This window comes from Vigna unguiculata, chromosome 1 (assembly GCF_004118075.2).
Source record: "Vigna unguiculata cultivar IT97K-499-35 chromosome 1, ASM411807v1, whole genome shotgun sequence".
NCBI lineage: Eukaryota > Viridiplantae > Streptophyta > Magnoliopsida > Fabales > Fabaceae > Vigna > Vigna unguiculata.
Window position 1 is genome coordinate 13246253 of NC_040279.1, and position 18195 is coordinate 13264447.

Here is an 18195-nt window from a genome sequence, read left to right on the forward strand (position 1 = left end):
TACTTGGTTCCAAGGTAATTGTTTACACTGATCATGTAGCATTAAAATTCCTTCTGAAGAAAGTAGATTACAAGCCAAGGTTGATGATATGGATGTTACTGCTCCAAGAGTTTGACATTGAGATTTTAGACAGAAGTGGGGCACATAACTTAGTAGTTGACCATCTTAGCAGGATTGAAAAGGGAGAAGATAACATTCCTATTCAAGATGACTTTCCTGATGAAGTCATCCTAGCGTTGACTATTGTGAAAGAAGTCTTCCCTTATGGAGCAGTGGAGATCAAGGAAGAATCCTCAGAAAGAACTTTTAAAGTTAATAGGCATCGTCTTCGAATATTTAATGAAAATCAAGATATGGTGAATAAGACCATGGATGGGATGAACTTGACTTCTCCCGCATACCTTCCGCCTTGATGAGGTTAGTACACTTCATACTTTTTCTTTGCATTATATATTGAATACATTGAGGACAATGCATGGATAAAGTGTGGGGGTGTGGGGAGAAAATTTATTTTCCCCCTTTTCTGATTTTGTTTTCTATTTGTTTTGTTTTTTCTTTTCTAATTTTCTTTCTGTTTGTTTTCTTTTGAAAAAGAAAGGACTTTTTCAATAAAACATATTGACATTGGATTTTGGGATTTGGGGATTTGATTCACTAATTGGAATGATCATAATTCCGAGAAAATAAGAGTCATGTGCTATGAGTGGATTGTTGTTTATGATTTACTAATTGAGTTGATTTGTGAGTTTCTGCAATAAATCTTTTATGAAAGAGTTTTGAGCTTTATTGTAAAGGATGGACTACCATGTGTCATTCCTATTTTTCTTGTGTGACTTGTTCATCTCTTGTTTATACTCGAATGTTTAGGTTGATTCTTTTGTTTTGCATCTTAAGTGAATATGCATGATTTGATATGATTAAGGAATTTCTTGTTTTTATCTACTTGGCCAAATAATTTAACCATGACATTGATCCATTGGTAGACCCTTTGAGGTTTAAACCTCTTTTTCTTATTTTGAGCATATTGCTAAACCTTAAAAAGAGAAAGACCAAGTTTTTCCTTACCTTAGGAAGAAAGAAGGAGCTAGTGGAATATGTTAAGATTGATTGAGAAATAAATTGTGGGGGTGAGTATTTCCCCCACAAAATTATAAAATTGGCCAAAGGAAAAAATTGTTGATGACAGAGTGTTGAGATGAAAAATGATTGCTTTCTAAACAAGAGCAAAGGATAAAAGAGAAAAAAAAAGACAAAAAGGGATTGTTTTTAAACTATGCTCCATAATTCTTTCTACCTCACTATTTCAAAAACACTAAAATCCTAAAAAAAAATTCCTACCTTTGCCTTGGCCCCGTTATAACCTATGAAAAGTCCTCATGATTTTTGAATGCATGTTTTCTGAAAGCTGTGAATATTAGAGTCTTGCTAAGCATTGAGAGTGTTTACTTGCATGGGTATTTTGAGTGGAAACACAAGCCAAAACACTTGAGTGAATTTTGGTGAGAAAATATACATTTAACTTGAGTGTTTCTCTTTCATATTTGATTATCTTGTAAATTCAAAAGATTAACTCATGTGTGAAAAACAGAATCTTTCCATTTGTATGTGCATGACAACATGAATTCTAGAAGATTGATTTGTTTCCATTTGTATTCATTCCTTTAATCCAGTGAATATATGGAACAAAATACCTCAGAATAAAGTTTTGAAATTGTTCAATTTTGCCTAGGAGTGCAAAAGGATAAGTGTGGGTGTGTGATAAGTTCAAAATTTTGCCCTCATTTAATATTTAAATTTGGGGATTTAATACAATTTTTGTGCTTAATAATTGATTTAATTAGGATTTGTGATTATTGGATTTATTGAGTACGTAAGGTAAAAATGGCATAAAAAATTATTTTAATTGCATAAAATATTATTGGATATTCTAACGTTTGTTAATGCAGCTGAAGTTTAATTTGGGTCATTAAAAGTGTGGATTTGAAATATTCAAAGATTACAAAATAAGTTCAAAATCAAGAAATTTTGGAAAAGAATAATTCAAGAGCTAAATGCACCCCCTGTTTTTATTTACACACTCATCTTGCAAGTGGACCACAAAAACCTATTCTGCACCCTCAATTTTTACTAAGTTACACCCCTCTTACCACTTAAACTCGATTCACTTAGATGTTGCCATGTGGCAATCCTCCACTAATTGAGTTGACCAACCAGAAGAAGCCACGTGGGCATAATTCTTGCACTTGCATGTAAACCAATCAAAGCTTGACACGTCACCATCTTCCAAAATGAAACCTTAACCCTAATTTTCATCATCTCTTTCCATCACCATGGCAGCCGCCATCCTTGCCGGCAACAAACTTTTCGACCCCCGCGAGCTAGTACAGCACCTCGAAACAACCACCATCTTCAACCTTCTGCACCACTGCGTCAAGCACCACCATCTTCGCGTACCTCCATGGCAGCCTCTACGCACCTGTCCGCACAACAACTGTAGGTTTCAACCCCCACGGCAATGGAAGCACCTCTATCAGCGTGAGCACCACCGCACCACCATGGAACCTGCACCAGTTCGCACCCATCAACATCGCATAGTGTTCAACCACGAAAACGCAACAGAACCTCGCACATCAAATCAGGAAGCCATGGCAGTACCACTTTCACCACACCGTTCCTACACCAAGCTCGTGAACCTGCAACGCATTCAGGCATGGAACTTGCACCAGCCACCATCACCACCGCGCCTGAGCAAAAGTGGATAACCATTGCAGCTGCGTTTCACCATGAACGAACCACCACAGTTCAGTCATCTTCCTTCACGCACCACTTGTAGTGCCGCAACCGTCGCCACCTGCAAGCCAGATTCGAACGTAGACCATCACCACCGCGCTCGCCAGAGAAGAACCAGTAGTAACATTCAGCCATCATGCCAGAGAAATTTCGGCCACCACCAGATTTGCCGCAGCAGCCAAGGGAGACAGAAACCACGGAGGCAGAAACCTTAATTCTGGAGATAGAAAATGCACTGTCACGTGTCAGTATCTGATAGGCATTCAACGGGTCAAAGCTTGTCAAATCTGGTCAACTAGTCAATGAAGCAGTCAACTCTGGTCAAAAGTGCACAAACGATCAAATAAGAGGGTTCAAAATTGGAAATTTGATAGAAATTAAGTTGCTAATTAATTAAATAAAGATAAATTATTATAGCAACCGACAAATAAAGTCCAAGCCCAGTCGAAGCCTAAATAAAGAGACCTAGGGGAGCAGAAGAAAGACACTTAGCAACTCTCTGATTTTGGCCGTCATCCACCACATCTCTCATTCTTCCTTTCTTTTTATATTTCTTTCCTTCATCATATATTATCAAGTATTCCATCAAAGCCATGGAAGGCTAAGCTTTTAGAGTTGATTCCATTGTAATTTCTTAATTGGATTCTGAGGTTAGATGAATTAATTTATTTGTTATTTTGATTATTGTTGTGGTTTTTTATTTATCTATATCCTTTGCTTCTTAATTGAATAAAAAATAATGATTTTAAATCTACACGCATGCTAATCGTATGAGTGAAAGGGTTTTTAAATTCAATTGAGACTTTACTTTGATTTTATTTAGAAACTTTCATTTGATTAAATAAGTTTTTGCCAATAATTGAGACTTTACTTTGATTAAATGTAATCACTTTAACTAAAATTAGTCAAGACTTTACTTTGATTAATTAAGTTTTCTATTTGGTGAGGAAACAAAGGAATAGACATGATTAGGCATAGTAAAATTTAATTGAGACTGTACTTTGGTTGAATTTACTATGGATAATCTAATAATTCTCCCTTTTAATTGAGACTGTACTTTGATTAAAAGTGAGAATGCCAACAAATGAATTGAGACTTTACATTGATTGATTTGTAAATCAACAACAATAATTAATGTAACAATAATCTCTAGATAACAGATGAAGAATCCTATTTTGAAAAAGTAGTGGAATTGACCTATTTTCTATTATTGTGTTTACAATCTTTTATTTGTGTGACATTCATTCTTTGGATATCGAAACCCCCATATTTTTATTTTTACTAGTTTTAATTGCATTTTTATAAGAATCAAATATTTGAGATCAATTCCGTATTTGTTGTGAGACGACTCAGGGTTATCTTAACCCTAACTAGTTTGTTCACTACTAACTTGGCAATATTGAAGTTGCTAAAGTTAAGTAGTGGTAATTTGATCGCCTAACAACAACGATATCAAAAGGATATAGGGTGATGACATTCTGTTTATTTATTCTACAGATCTTTAAGTGTCTAAATCGTTAATTTTCTACCCACTAGCTAGTCATACTATCAATTGCAACAAGAATCCACCCACCCCCGAGTTTTAAGGAGAGGTGGGAATTCGGGATGTGAACGACCTTTTTCCTGCTTATAAATACGAAGGTATCTCCCAAAAGGGAGGATAGACTTTTTCGGGGCTAAGATCCCACTTAATTATGAAAGTCAGAATTTATCTTCTACTCCCCCAATTGACCAGTTTGTCTAGTTATGGGAAGCTCTCCCAATGGACGAGCTAGCGGGAACTATTTCTAAAATAGTTACTATTATGAATAAAAAATTATAATTGGTCATTAAATTGGTCTTTAAAATTAGCTACCGTGATTTTGACTACAAAGGAAAATTGGTCACTAGAAATTAGCTATGTAGGTTTTAGCTACCAAAATGATTTAGTTTCTAAATTAGTCTCTGTACCATCTGTTCGTCTGGAACCTAACCTGATTCATCAAGGTGGATAAGACGTTCCAAAGCTGAGCTAAAGAATATGGGTCAGTAATTGGGCCTAAATTTATCTTATTACTAGTTGATATTTTATTAAGATATTTTGTATAAGAGATATTTTGGTGTTGGTTATTAAATTTGTAACTACTTTGCCTATACAATAAAGGTTAACTCTCACGTTTAGAGAAACTATTTTCGGGCTTTAGTGCTTATTTTTGTTTGGATAATGATATTCCAACAAAATTTTTTGACAAGGATTTGACACAGCTGACGTGGCAGGGGTTTTTTTAATTTTTAAAAACTGAAAATGTATCTTCGCACGTGCAGCCGAGAGAGAAACAACGCTTATGTTAAATGTCCTTTAGAGAGAGAAAGTTAAGAGAAAAACGGGGGGAATTGAGGCGGTCCGTTGTGCAGTTTGAGAGTGAAGAGAGAGAAGGTCGAAAGTGAGGCGGTGGTGTTCTTGGTGCAGTGGGACAGAGATTCCGGCAACCATTTCGCCGGTGAGAAACTGAACTTTAGAGAGAGAAAGAGAAGGGGAAATTGAGGCCGACGAAGTCAGAAAGTGAAGAGACAATAGGGGGACACTGAGGCCGGGGTGGTTTCGAAGTGAGAAAGTCAAGAAAGAGAAGGGGGAAAGTGAGATTCCGGCAACCATTTGGGTTGGTGGGGGTGGTGGGTCATTATCAGGTAATGCGACAGGGAGATGAGGCATAGTTCTGCAAATCAGTGGTGGGCTACCGGAGAGAGGTCGTAGAAGAAGTCGTCGACGACAAGGAAATCGTCAGTCCAAGCGTACAATCGAACCTTTGTCGGACCCCATTTAATTTACTTAAGCGAAAGGTAACGTTTTTCGGTCGTATTACCCAGAGGATGTGTATAGTTGGTTGTGCATGTGGTTGTTGGTGATTTTTGTTCTTTTCAGAGATATGGTTGGTTAATGAGCATTTTATGTTTGTGTTTGGTTGTCCGATTTGTGTATACGGTGTTCAAGTTTGGTAAATTTATTGTTGCGTTGACATTTAATATTTTGTGATGCATGTGGTCTGTGTAATGTGTATGGCGTTGTAGGATTACAAGATGGACGACAATCGTGATGGACATGTTTATTTGTCGGAGGAGAACAAGGTATGTTAATCTGGATTGATGTTGTTATACTTGTGCAATTATAATGAATGACATTGAGTTGTTTGTTATGTTATCCAGATTTTATTTGGTCATTTCTGCAAGACGAAGTTTGTAGGTGCTATAAACAATAGACTAAGTGTGCAACAGAAGAACTATATTGAAGGCACTCCATTTTGGTGGTTTCCCATGCTAACCGATTCGGTGAAGATTAGTAGGAAACTTTTGAGTCTGTTATGTTACAACTGGGTTGAGAGAAGGGGCGGTTTTCGTATTGGTGGGCAAGTCGTAGAATTTAATCTATTAGATGTTTGTTTAGGGTTAGGTTTGAGGGTTTTGGGTGAAAGAATTGATTTAAATGAGACCATTTCGGATAGTGACACTTTGAATATTTTTGGTGGTCAAACAGTTACTGTGGAGTTGATATACGACTATCTTTTGAAATACGATGATGATGTTGGTGGTGTAGAACTCTTTTGCAGGATTTACATTTTGTTAATCTGGATTGATGTTGTTATACTTGTGCAATTATAATGAATGACATTGAGTTGTTTGTTATGTTATCCAGATTTTATTTTGTCATTTCTGCAAGACGAAGTTTGTAGGTGTTATAAACAATAGACTAAGTGTGCAACAGAAGAACTATATTGAAGGCACTCCATTTTGGTGGTTTCCCATGCTAACCGATTCGGTGAAGATTAGTAGGAAACTTTTGAGTCTGTTATGTTACAACTGGGTTGAGAGAAGGGGCGGTTTTCGTATTGGTGGGCAAGTCGTAGAATTTAATCTATTAGATGTTTGTTTAGGGTTAGGTTTGAGGGTTTTGGGTGAAAGAATTGATTTAAATGAGACCATTTCGGATAGTGACACTTTGAATATTTTTGGTGGTCAAACAGTTACTGTGGAGTTGATATACGACTATCTTTTGAAATACGATGATGATGTTGGTGGTGTAGAACTCTTTTGCAGGATTTACATTTTGTTAATCTGGATTGATGTTGTTATACTTGTGCAATTATAATGAATGACATTGAGTTGTTTGTTATGTTATCCAGATTTTATTTTGTCATTTCTGCAAGACGAAGTTTGTAGGTGTTATAAACAATAGACTAAGTGTGCAACAGAAGAACTATATTGAAGGCACTCCATTTTGGTGGTTTCCCATGCTAACCGATTCGGTGAAGATTAGTAGGAAACTTTTGAGTCTGTTATGTTACAACTGGGTTGAGAGAAGGGGCGGTTTTCGTATTGGTGGGCAAGTCGTAGAATTTAATCTATTAGATGTTTGTTTAGGGTTAGGTTTGAGGGTTTTGGGTGAAAGAATTGATTTAAATGAGACCATTTCGGATAGTGACACTTTCAATATTTTTGGTGGTCAAACAGTTACTGTGGAGTTGATATACGACTATCTTTTGAAATACGATGATGATGTTGGTGGTGTAGAACTCTTTTGCAGGATTTACATTTTGTTAATCTGGATTGATGTTGTTATACTTGTGCAATTATAATGAATGACATTGAGTTGTTTGTTATGTTATCCAGATTTTATTTTGTCATTTCTGCAAGACGAAGTTTGTAGGTGTTATAAACAATAGACTAAGTGTGCAACAGAAGAACTATATTGAAGGCACTCCATTTTGGTGGTTTCCCATGCTAACCGATTCGGTGAAGATTAGTAGGAAACTTTTGAGTCTGTTATGTTACAACTGGGTTGAGAGAAGGGGCGGTTTTCGTATTGGTGGGCAAGTCGTAGAATTTAATCTATTAGATGTTTGTTTAGGGTTAGGTTTGAGGGTTTTGGGTGAAAGAATTGATTTAAATGAGACCATTTCGGATAGTGACACTTTCAATATTTTTGGTGGTCAAACAGTTACTGTGGAGTTGATATACGACTATCTTTTGAAATACGATGATGATGTTGGTGGTGTAGAACTCTTTTGCAGGATTTACATTTTGTTAGGGATTTCAGAATTCTTATTGCCCAATAAAAAGGGTAGTGTTGTCCCCATAATTTTTAAGCTAGTTGATGATATTGACAACATCGGGAAATATAATTGGGGAACATTAGTGTATGAGTATTTGGTTAGTAGCTTGTGCATTGCTTCATTGGGATTGAAGAACGAGTCAGCCGCAAAGCATTTTGATGTTGTGGGCTGTGTTTATTTGTTTCAGGTAATTACAATATTGTTTTTTGTTGTGCTGAAATACTGATGTCGATTGTGGTGAACATGCCGTTGTAATTTATTTACTTTGTTGCAGTTATGGTCATTTGATCATTTACTTGTGTGCAACACAAAGTTCACATCTCGGATGAACAAGTTTCCTCGACTTTTGCATTGGATGAATGACAAAGTTGGTGACAAAGTTATTAATGCAATAGGATGTGTGACTTGTATTTTGTTTATTTATTAGGTTTGAACAATCCGCAATGTATGTTATTTGTAAGTTAGTTGTTTCATTTAGTCTGCATTTTCGGAGTATAGTTTCCATGTAACTCCCCACTTAGTTGGTCTTCACTGCCCAGTTATTTTTTTGATTTATTCCTGGAGATTGGGTTACGATGCAGAATTTGTGATTCATTGAATTAAGGATAATGATTATAGTGCAGTAATCCATATATCATTATAAACGACCTTTCCATGAGGTCTGCACTGCCTATAGAAAAAAGTTAGTATAAGTCCCCACATACGTTTTCCTTACTCCCCATTTATTTGTGAAAATTGAAAATTTGTGTTGTTTAACAACATAATCCAGTTCATGGAGGTTGCGTGCATGGAGAATACTTTGTCTTGCTTTTACTGATTGAAAAAAACTTTTGAAATTCAGTATATACATGAACTTCACTTAAGTCAGCCATGTACAGACGAAAAAATAAACGTAACTCCCCACATAGGTTGTCGTTACTCCCCAATTGGTTGTTTGATGTGATATTTTTTGTGTGTTGTTTGAAAAACATCACAATCCAGTTCATGGTGGTTGCGTGCATGGACAATACTTTGGATTGCATTTAATGATTTAAAAATTTATGGGAATTGAGTTTATAAATTAACTTCACTTGATTCAGTGATGAATAGATTAAAATATACACGTCACTCGCCACATAGGTTTTCCTTACTCCCTACTTAGTTGTGATATGTGTGATATTTCGTTTTTGTTTGCGAAACATCCCATTGCGTCACTGGACAAAACTTGGGATTGCCTTTATTGACTGAAATATTTATGGAAAATTATTATACAAATGAACTTCACTTGAATCAGGGATGTGTACACAAAAAAGTACACGTAACTCCGCACATATCATTTCCTTACTCCCCACTGAGTTGTGATATGTGATATTTCGTTTGTGTTTGCGAAACATCCCATTGCGTCCATGGAGAAAACTTGGGATTGCCTTTATTGACTGAAATATTTATGGAAAATTATTATACAAATGAACACTTGAATCAGGGATGTGTACACAAAAAAGTACACGTAACTCCCCACATATCATTTCCTTACTCCCCACTTAGTTGTGACATGTGATGTTTCGTTTGGGTTTGCGAAACATCACATTGCGTCAATGGGAGAGAACTCTAGATTGCCTTTATTGAGTGAAAAATTCATTGGAATTGAGTTTATAAATTAACTTCACTTGAATCAGAGATGAACAGAAAAAAATATACACGTGACTCCCCACATATGTTGTCCTTACTCCCCACTTAGTAGTGACATGTGATATTTCGTTTTGGTTTGCGAAACATCCCATTGCGTCAATGGGAGAGAACTCTGGATTGCCTTTATTGAGTGAAAAATTCATTGGAATTGAGTTTATAAATTAACTTGACTTGAATCAGGGATGAACAGAAAAAAATGTACACCTGACTCCCCATATATGTTGTCCTTACTCCCCACTTAGTAGTGACACGTGATATTTCGTTTGGGTTTGCGAAACATCCCATTACGTCAATGGGAGAGAACTCTGGATTGCCTTTATTGAGTGAAAAATTCATTGGAATTGAGTTTACAAATTAACTTCACTTGAATCAGGGATGAACAGAAAAAAATGTACACCTGACTCCCCACATATGTTGTCCTTACTCCCCACTTAGTTGTGATATGTGATATTTCGTTTTTGTTTACGAAACATCCCATTGCGTCACTGGACAAAACTTGGGATTGCCTTTATTGACTGAAATATTTATGGAAAATTATTATACAAATGAACTTCACTTGAATCAGGGATGTGTACACAAAAAAGTACACGTAACTCCCCACATATCCTTTCCTTACTCCCCACTTAGTAGTGACATGTGATATCTCGTTTGTGTTTGCGAAACATCCCATTGCGTCAATAGGAGAGAACTCTGGATTGCCTTTATTGAGTGAAAAAATCATTGGAATTGAGTTTATAAATTAACTTCACTTGAATCAGGGATGAACACCTAATTATATTCGAAAGTAGAAAATGAGTGTTCAATAGAAGAAAATAGTTGACTGGAACTTTTAATACATTAAGTGTATTGCATATCCCCACATACGTTTGCGCTACTATGTAGAATGATGATTAACATAGTTCTGAATAAATCACTTCAACTCTTGAAACGACCTACAATACGATGAATACTAAGCAGCAAAATTACACACACAAAATATAACGCACAGACTACGAAACAAAGAAAATCGTACTGGAAATAAAGCAAATTAGATACTAAGCACCACAACCATGTTATTTGTCACATATTTTCACGAATCATTTGTTTGCGCAGCGTTAGTGCTTGAGGAGGTACCATCAATGCCAGAGGAACCTTGGCCATGGTCAGTCTTCTTGGTCACTATGGAGGGTTTTACAAGTTTTCGCAATAACTCATCAATATTGGGATCCATGCATGGGGGGAGGACAATGTCAGGCCTTTTAGTGGCATGGATAAGCTCATCCGTTGGTTAACATATATCTGCCTTGAAGATCTAGTACCACAGAGTAAAAAAATGTATATAAAGTCAAGGTGTGCGTAACAAATGACAGTATCTCGTTGACAATGTTTTAGATTGTGATTCACACCTTCACAATGTTGCGTACTGTAATGTTGACATAGCAAAGTCGCGGACGGGGACTGAATGCGGCAACCTATTACAACAAGTATTAAACTTACACAAATGTTGTTATAGAATGTTGAAACACCAATATGATTCACTGTTTTAGGTTCACAACATATGTTCTTACTGTGTGCAACAGCAAAACAGCCCCCACTGTGAGGTCTTGTCCGAATTCTGGATTGAGCAGCACCTTCCTATGGACACTAGCCCACACCGTCGCACTGGTATCCTATTGTTGTGTTAAGTTAAAATATTATTTGAAGTATGTCGTCAACCAAAAATACCAAATTTGTGTTTTGTATGCTTACCTTTATATATATTTGCATATCTCCTAGCCCATTAGGCTTACATTGTTTGACAATGCATGCCACAAACGGAAGAATGGTTGTGCATTTGCAACTTCCTAACTGGGTTGCATTTTCAATTTTGCCTTCCTTCAGTAGCCCTGCAGAAATCAGGTTTTTCACCCAAATGTCATTCGTTAACTAATAAATTTGACAAATCTAAAATTATCAGTAACGGAATACCATGGAATTTTATGAACTGCTCTGCCCATAACCATGGATTCGATTTGAAATCTCGTTCGTAAGTTGCGGAGGCAATGTCCAGAGCAAATTTTTGAGTGCTTTCAGGTTGTTCACTGTCCTGATTAATCATTGCTGCTTGGACATTTCCCGCAGGTCCTGGAATCAGTGTTCTTGATGAGTTGCCTCTTTTCACGAATGACTCCAAATCCTGCTCTTCAACATCAAGTCCTTGCCAGGGTTCCATTACCTAACAACGTACGACCAAATTCAAAAAATATATTGAACCCACTAATACAAGGTCGAGAAAAAGCACTTGTACGCTTACAGGAAAAGAAATTTCGAAACCTTATTTCGTCGATCCTTTAGAATTGCAACGAATGAATATAGTGGTGCTTTGTGTTGATGTCTCATAATGGTGAGCCCAGCTACTTAAAGACGGATGAGCCATTACTGCGGACATCACCATAAAGCTATATTGGTGGCAATCTTCAGTGCAAGTAAGTCATTCACCATTATGTTGAAAAATTAATTTTTTTGTCCTTCAGACCTGTTCCATATCCTCATTAATGAAGCACAATGTGTGCAGTATCACAATAAGTAGAAGATGGCATCCGTGTGTCATTTGGTTTTTAGGGTTCAAGTTTACAAAACGTTTATTTTGAAGGAACATAAAATATATACAGCCCTAACATTCGGAGGTGAAGTTGGTGGAAATATTAATGTCTGTCATTTGTAGGCATTTAATTTACCACAACATTCAGGTGATGGAGCCATTTCACTCAGCAGATGACATCGCCTTGGAGGAACATTTCGAAATCCATATACCAAATCAGCAGCCTGAACAAGTACACGTCAAAAGTGGTCTGCCTCACAATGACTCCGGAGATGATATTCCACCCAAAGTACACATGTGTTTTGATAGCTTAGATGATGTAAAACAATTTTATAAAAATTACAGTATTAGAAGCGGCTTTGGTATTCGCACCAGTACTTCAGCACGGGGCGAAGATAATGAAATCAACTACATCAAGTTGGTCTGTTCACGCGAGGGGAATTATATGTCCGCTATTCCTCCAGAATTGAAGACCGTCCCCACTAAAGCAAAACAGTGTAAAGCTTCAATCACCGCAGCAAAGAAAGACGGACAATGGTTCATAAGGAGCATTGTAACTGATCACAGTCATGACATTAGTCCGAAGAAGTCAAGGCTAATACGGGGCAACCGTAAAGTTGATATGCATTCAAGGCAAACTGTTGAGACTAACGATGACGCTGGTGTCCGAATTAACAAAAGTTTCCGGTCTCTTGTGTCTGAAGCAGGTGGATATGAACACGTTAACTTCATTGAACGTGATGTTCGCAACTACATTGGTCAACAAAGGCGATCATTGTGTAAGGATGTGGATGGGCAGGCCCTTCTACGACATTTTTCAAAAATGCGGGAATTAAACAACGACTTCTTCTTTGAAATTGACATGGACGAAGACAACCGTATATGCAATGTTTTTTGGGCCGATGCGCGCAGTAGAGCGGCATCTGAGGATTTTGGTGATGTTGTGTCTTTTGACACCACATATTTGACCAACAAATATGACATGCCTTTCGCTCCTTTTGTAGGTGTTAATCACCATGGACACTCCATTTTGTTAGGTTGTGGTCTAGTATCAGCTGAAGACACAAGGTCGTTCGTGTGGATTTTTGAATTGTGGCTTCGGTGCATGTATAACAAACCACCGGAAGGAATTGTTACCGACCAATGTAAGGCAATGCTTAATGCAATTAGAGAAGTTTTCCCAAATACCAAACATCGATGGTGTCTATGGCACATAATGAAAAAAGTGCCGGAAAAATTGCAAGGTTACACAAATTACAAATCTATCAAGACTGAATTGAAAAGACTAGTGTATGATTCAATCACGATGGGTGAGTTTGAGTTGGGATGGCATGCATTTATTGGACAATATGATTTGACCACAAACGACTGGCTCACTACATTGTTTGACGAGAGACATCATTGGGTTCCTTGCTATCTAAAAAGTCAGTTTTGGGCTGGCATGTCAACCACCCAAAGGAGTGAAGGCCTGAATGCTTTTTTTGATGGGTTCATTAATTCGGGAACTACTTTGTAACAATTTGTTGTGCAATACGACAATGCACTACGGCAAAAAGCAGAAAAAGAATTTGAAGCTGACTTTGCTTCATCCAATACCACAGTTGCATGTGGATCACAATCTCTTATTGAGAGGCAATTTCAACTAGAGTACACGCACGCCAAATTTGCGGAGGTCCAAAACGAATTTAGGGGAAAGATTAATTGTTTCGTGAAAAGGGTGTTCGAAGACGGATGTCTGCTGAAGTATACCGTAAAGGAAGAGTGGTTGTGGGAGGGAAAAAAATACCACAGAATGCATGATGTTGTGCTTGACACACTAACAACAAATATCCAATGTAGTTGTATGTTGTTTGAGTTTAGGGGCATCATGTGTCGTCACAGCTTGTTGACTCTTGGACAAGAAGACATGGAGTGCGTGCCAAAAAAATATGTTCTCCATCGGTGGTCCAAAAATGTTAGGAGGAGGCATAGTGTGATAATAGCGGGATACAATAGAAGTAATGACGACCCACGGATGCAAAGATATAAAATCTTATGCAAGAGGTTTTACGATTTAGCGGAGGTGGCATGTGACTCTGACGCTTCATCAACGATGTTGTGGAATGAGCTGAATTCTATTGCAGAAGGATTAGGTGTCCCTACCAAATCTAATCCTTTTTTACTTACCCAACAAGGTCACATTGAAGACAATAGCGGTCAACATGCAGGTGTCACGAACTGTAGTAATGTTCGCAGCCCAGTACATGTTAAGAGGAAGGGGAGACTGAGAAGTAACAGATTACAATCAACAGTTGAAAAGCTATCAAAGAAAAGGAAAACGAGTGCGGCCAAAAACAAGTCACAAAGAACTTCACAGGTTTGTATTCATGTAGGTGTATGATTATACTTTATTTTAAATTGGTTGGTTATGTATTCAAGAATCGTGTTTGGGATGATTACCAGGAACCTATTGACGTGGATGTGCCCTTAGACTCACAATGTACCCAAATGACAGACGAAGCCAGGATTGGACCATACATTCCGAACAGTGGTTTCATGTCGCTGCTGACATGTATGGAGGCAGAGATTGTTAACAGTCAAGTATCTACCACGAGACTCATTTGACAAGGAAGACGTCATTCGGTTTCCGTGGATTAGTAAGTGTGGTGATGAATTGTTTTTTGGTAGGATAACTCTTTTTTGTGCGTCCTTTTTGTTTTCCAATTTGATGCGCATGAACTACACAAACATGATGACAGTGGATTCATTGTGTTTGGGTATTACATGTGCTTAATTGGTATCCGACAGTGCCCACATTAAAATTTTCATTGTGTTGGGGTTTTGATGTTACCAATATATTAATTGCATAATTATAAATGATTATGAAGTTAGTGGTTGGTATCATTGTTTAGTTGTTCATAAATCCCATTTGAAAATTTAAATTATTGACCTTAATTACATGTTAAACACAAAAACAGAGCAGTTCATAGTTTAACACAAGGGCAGCACGGTCACAATTGTGATTTGAATACATTTATGACTCATCCATAATTGACCGTTGAAAGGAATATGTGTATCCGTTTCCAACCCCTCAGGTCTTCCCATTAAACGGACACGACTTTTGATAACCCCCTACCCACCATTATTTATTGTGACACCCGAACCCTAATGGCAACAAAGTTGAGATTTCGTTTCATAGTTAAGGACAATTTAAGCACCACCAGATCATGGCCGCAAATTTGAGTGAAAGTATGGGGGAAAACAATGTTCGAACACAAGCCTTTCCAGAGACGACGGTATTGTGGACTTTCACCACCATCAACATTCATGGGCAGGTATGCCTTTCAGTTATATTCGCCCATGTCTTCAATCTTTGTAGGGTTCTAAATTCTTTTCTAATGGGGTTCGAAGTTTTATTTGTGCATGTAGAACTTCGCGTATGTCGATCGACATTTTTCTGCGGCATTTGAAAACGAACTGCAGGACCAATGGACTTTAGTTGATACTTTTGGGAACACCTTTGTGGTCACCTACAACATGGATACGTTGAACCCAAAATTAACCAATGGATGGAAAGACCTAGAGAACATATACACTGACCAATTAGTCGACTCATATGTTCAGCTTCGTTACGTTGGAGGCAATCGCTTTCAAATAACATGTTTTGTGGGCCTATGCGAACCACAGAATAAGGAGTCATTTTTGTTAGGTGCTGCAACGCACCCTGGGACAGCCCTATATGCTGTCAAGTTGACGAAATCTCAGGCACAAGCTAGCCATCTGGTAGTATCTATTCCTTAACTTCTTATCTGTTGCTTTCAAAACTGGGACTGCAATTTGGATGTGACCTCATCTGACTCCATGTGTACTTGTGTTATTTCATTGTTTGCAGGACCTCAATGTTCGTTTTGGTGACATCATAAGAAGCCTACAAATGGATGTGGTTTACCTTTTGGCATCAAGAAGCGGAGTAGAGTGCAAACTGCTAGTTTCCCGGAATAAGAGATCAACCAAGTTTGGACAAGGGTGGAGGCAGTTCTGTGTAGACAATCAATTGAAGGAAGGAGACAGACTTGTGTTTGAGGTTGACCATGTTCAGAAACATTGCATAATTGAGGTTTTCATCAATGGATGCAATTGTGATGTCGCCAAGTCCATCAATTTAGACTAATTTCATAATGTCGCATCTATCACTATGTTGTTTGAACAATTATGTTATCCAAGAAAGTTAATTATTTGTTCCCACCTATTGGATCTGTTTGTTTTTGTTATTGGCTTTATGTTACAAACCTCATTCCTAAGTCATTCACTTAGACACTGATTTATTAGAGTTACCTATTTGTGATTGAAGTCGATAGATGGGAGTCGTTGTTACTTAAGCATTATTCGTATTTCATTGGTTAACAAATAAATTCCTTTGCGTCAATAAAGCGTTACCATTTTTCAAATAAATTTATTTCATGTAAATAGACCCACAGAAGACCCCAAATTTATGCCTGGTACAAAACCGGGAAGTTGGCCGTAGGTAAGTGGGGAGTATAGTTTAACTTTTTGAACACTGCTTCAACATTCAACATAAATTATTCTTAAGTAATCTCTTTCGACCTTTAACAATGTTCTTGCGCACTCACGACGTCTAATACACCAATCAAAATTCAATGTCCGCAACTGGGTGGACTTAATATGACCACACAATTTCAATAACACCAGACGCCTATGTGGGGAGCAAGGAAGCTGTACCTGGGGAGTTCAAGCAGAGTTTTCTGAACAGAAGTGCAGGACGTGGACAACAACGAAAAAAAAATTTGGTCAACCGTTATTCCTATTTCATTGGTTAACAAATAAATTCCTTTGCGTCAATAAAGCGTTACAATTTTTCTAATAAATTTATTTCATATAATAGACCCACAGAAGACCCCAAACTTAAACCGGGTACAAAAGCGGGGAGTTAGCCGTGGGTAACTAGGGAGTACAGTATAACTTTTTCAACACTGCTTCAACATTCAACATAAATTATTCTTAAGTAATCTCTTTCGACCTTTGACAATGTTCTTGCGCACTCACGACGTCTAATACACCAATCACAATTCAATGTCCGCAACTGGGTGGACTTAATATGACCACACAATTTCAATAACACCAGACGCCTATGTGGGGAGCAAGGAAGCTGTACCTGGGGAGTTCAAGCAGAGTTTTCTGAACAGAAGTGCAGGACGTGGACAACAACGAAAAAAAAATTTGGTCAACCGTTTTTCCTATTTCATTGGTTAACAAACAAGCGTTATACATTTTAAAATAATTTAATTTCATATGACTCGACCCCCAGAGAAGGTTAAAGATAAACCTGATACAACAGCGGGGAGTTAGCCGTACCTAAATGGGGAGTACAACTGACCTTTTCCAATACTGCTTCAATATTCACTAAACACTATTCTGAAGACCTTATTCATTTGTCATGCGTTAACAAATTAATTATTTCTCATCACCCATCTCTGATTGGTGTGTAGCCTCGATGGACCCCAAGTACAAAGTTGTAACAAAAAAGGGGGAGTAACTTGCCCCTATGTGGGGAGTATAGTTGAAATTTTTCTATAGTACTTCCACGTTGAATCAAAAGTATTCATCAATCGCGTTAGTCGAGCAATGGCCATCATGTAAGTCAATCACAACGTCAATCACAAAGTCCAGTACAGTAATAACCATTGCATTGGATTAATTTTGTGCATTGTCAACAGCAGAAACGGGTAAAAAACATTTGAAGCATATATGGCCACCTATACATACATATGTGGGGAGTAATGGCAAACTTTTTTAATGTTAATAATATTCAATGTCCTCACATATATATTGCATTCATTAACTAGAGACTAAACCAGCGGTTTTTCCTATTTGTTGTGCAATAACTCATAACCATTTGAACCCGCTGTTGTAAGCTGACATAAAATTCTCATCAACACATTCCACAGTATAAAATTATTGGTAGCTGCAGCATATAAATGGACTGACGTGGGTCCTTGTGGTCATCCCACAATATAAACAACATATTACAAAATTTAAATACTCATTTACACTATTCATTCAACTACACAACATTCATTAATTGAAAAAGAC

General features: G+C 37.4%; 2 protein-coding genes across 2 annotated transcripts; one reads left to right on the forward strand and one right to left on the reverse strand.

The window, feature by feature from the left end:
• Positions 1-10924: 10924 nt before the first annotated feature.
• LOC114188391 lies at positions 10925-11736 on the reverse strand. Its single transcript, XM_028076980.1, has 4 exons — positions 11493-11736; positions 11274-11410; positions 11093-11194; positions 10925-10996 (listed from the first exon to the last, which is right to left on the reverse strand). The coding sequence occupies exons 1-4, from the start codon at positions 11734-11736 to the stop codon at positions 10925-10927; spliced, it is 555 nt and encodes a 184-aa protein (XP_027932781.1).
• A 520-nt stretch (positions 11737-12256) lies between these two features.
• Positions 12257-13621, forward strand: LOC114188399 (protein FAR1-RELATED SEQUENCE 5-like). The gene has a single exon (XM_028076987.1). The coding sequence runs from the start codon at positions 12257-12259 to the stop codon at positions 13619-13621; it is 1365 nt and encodes a 454-aa protein (XP_027932788.1).
• The last annotated feature ends 4574 nt before the right edge of the window (positions 13622-18195 follow it).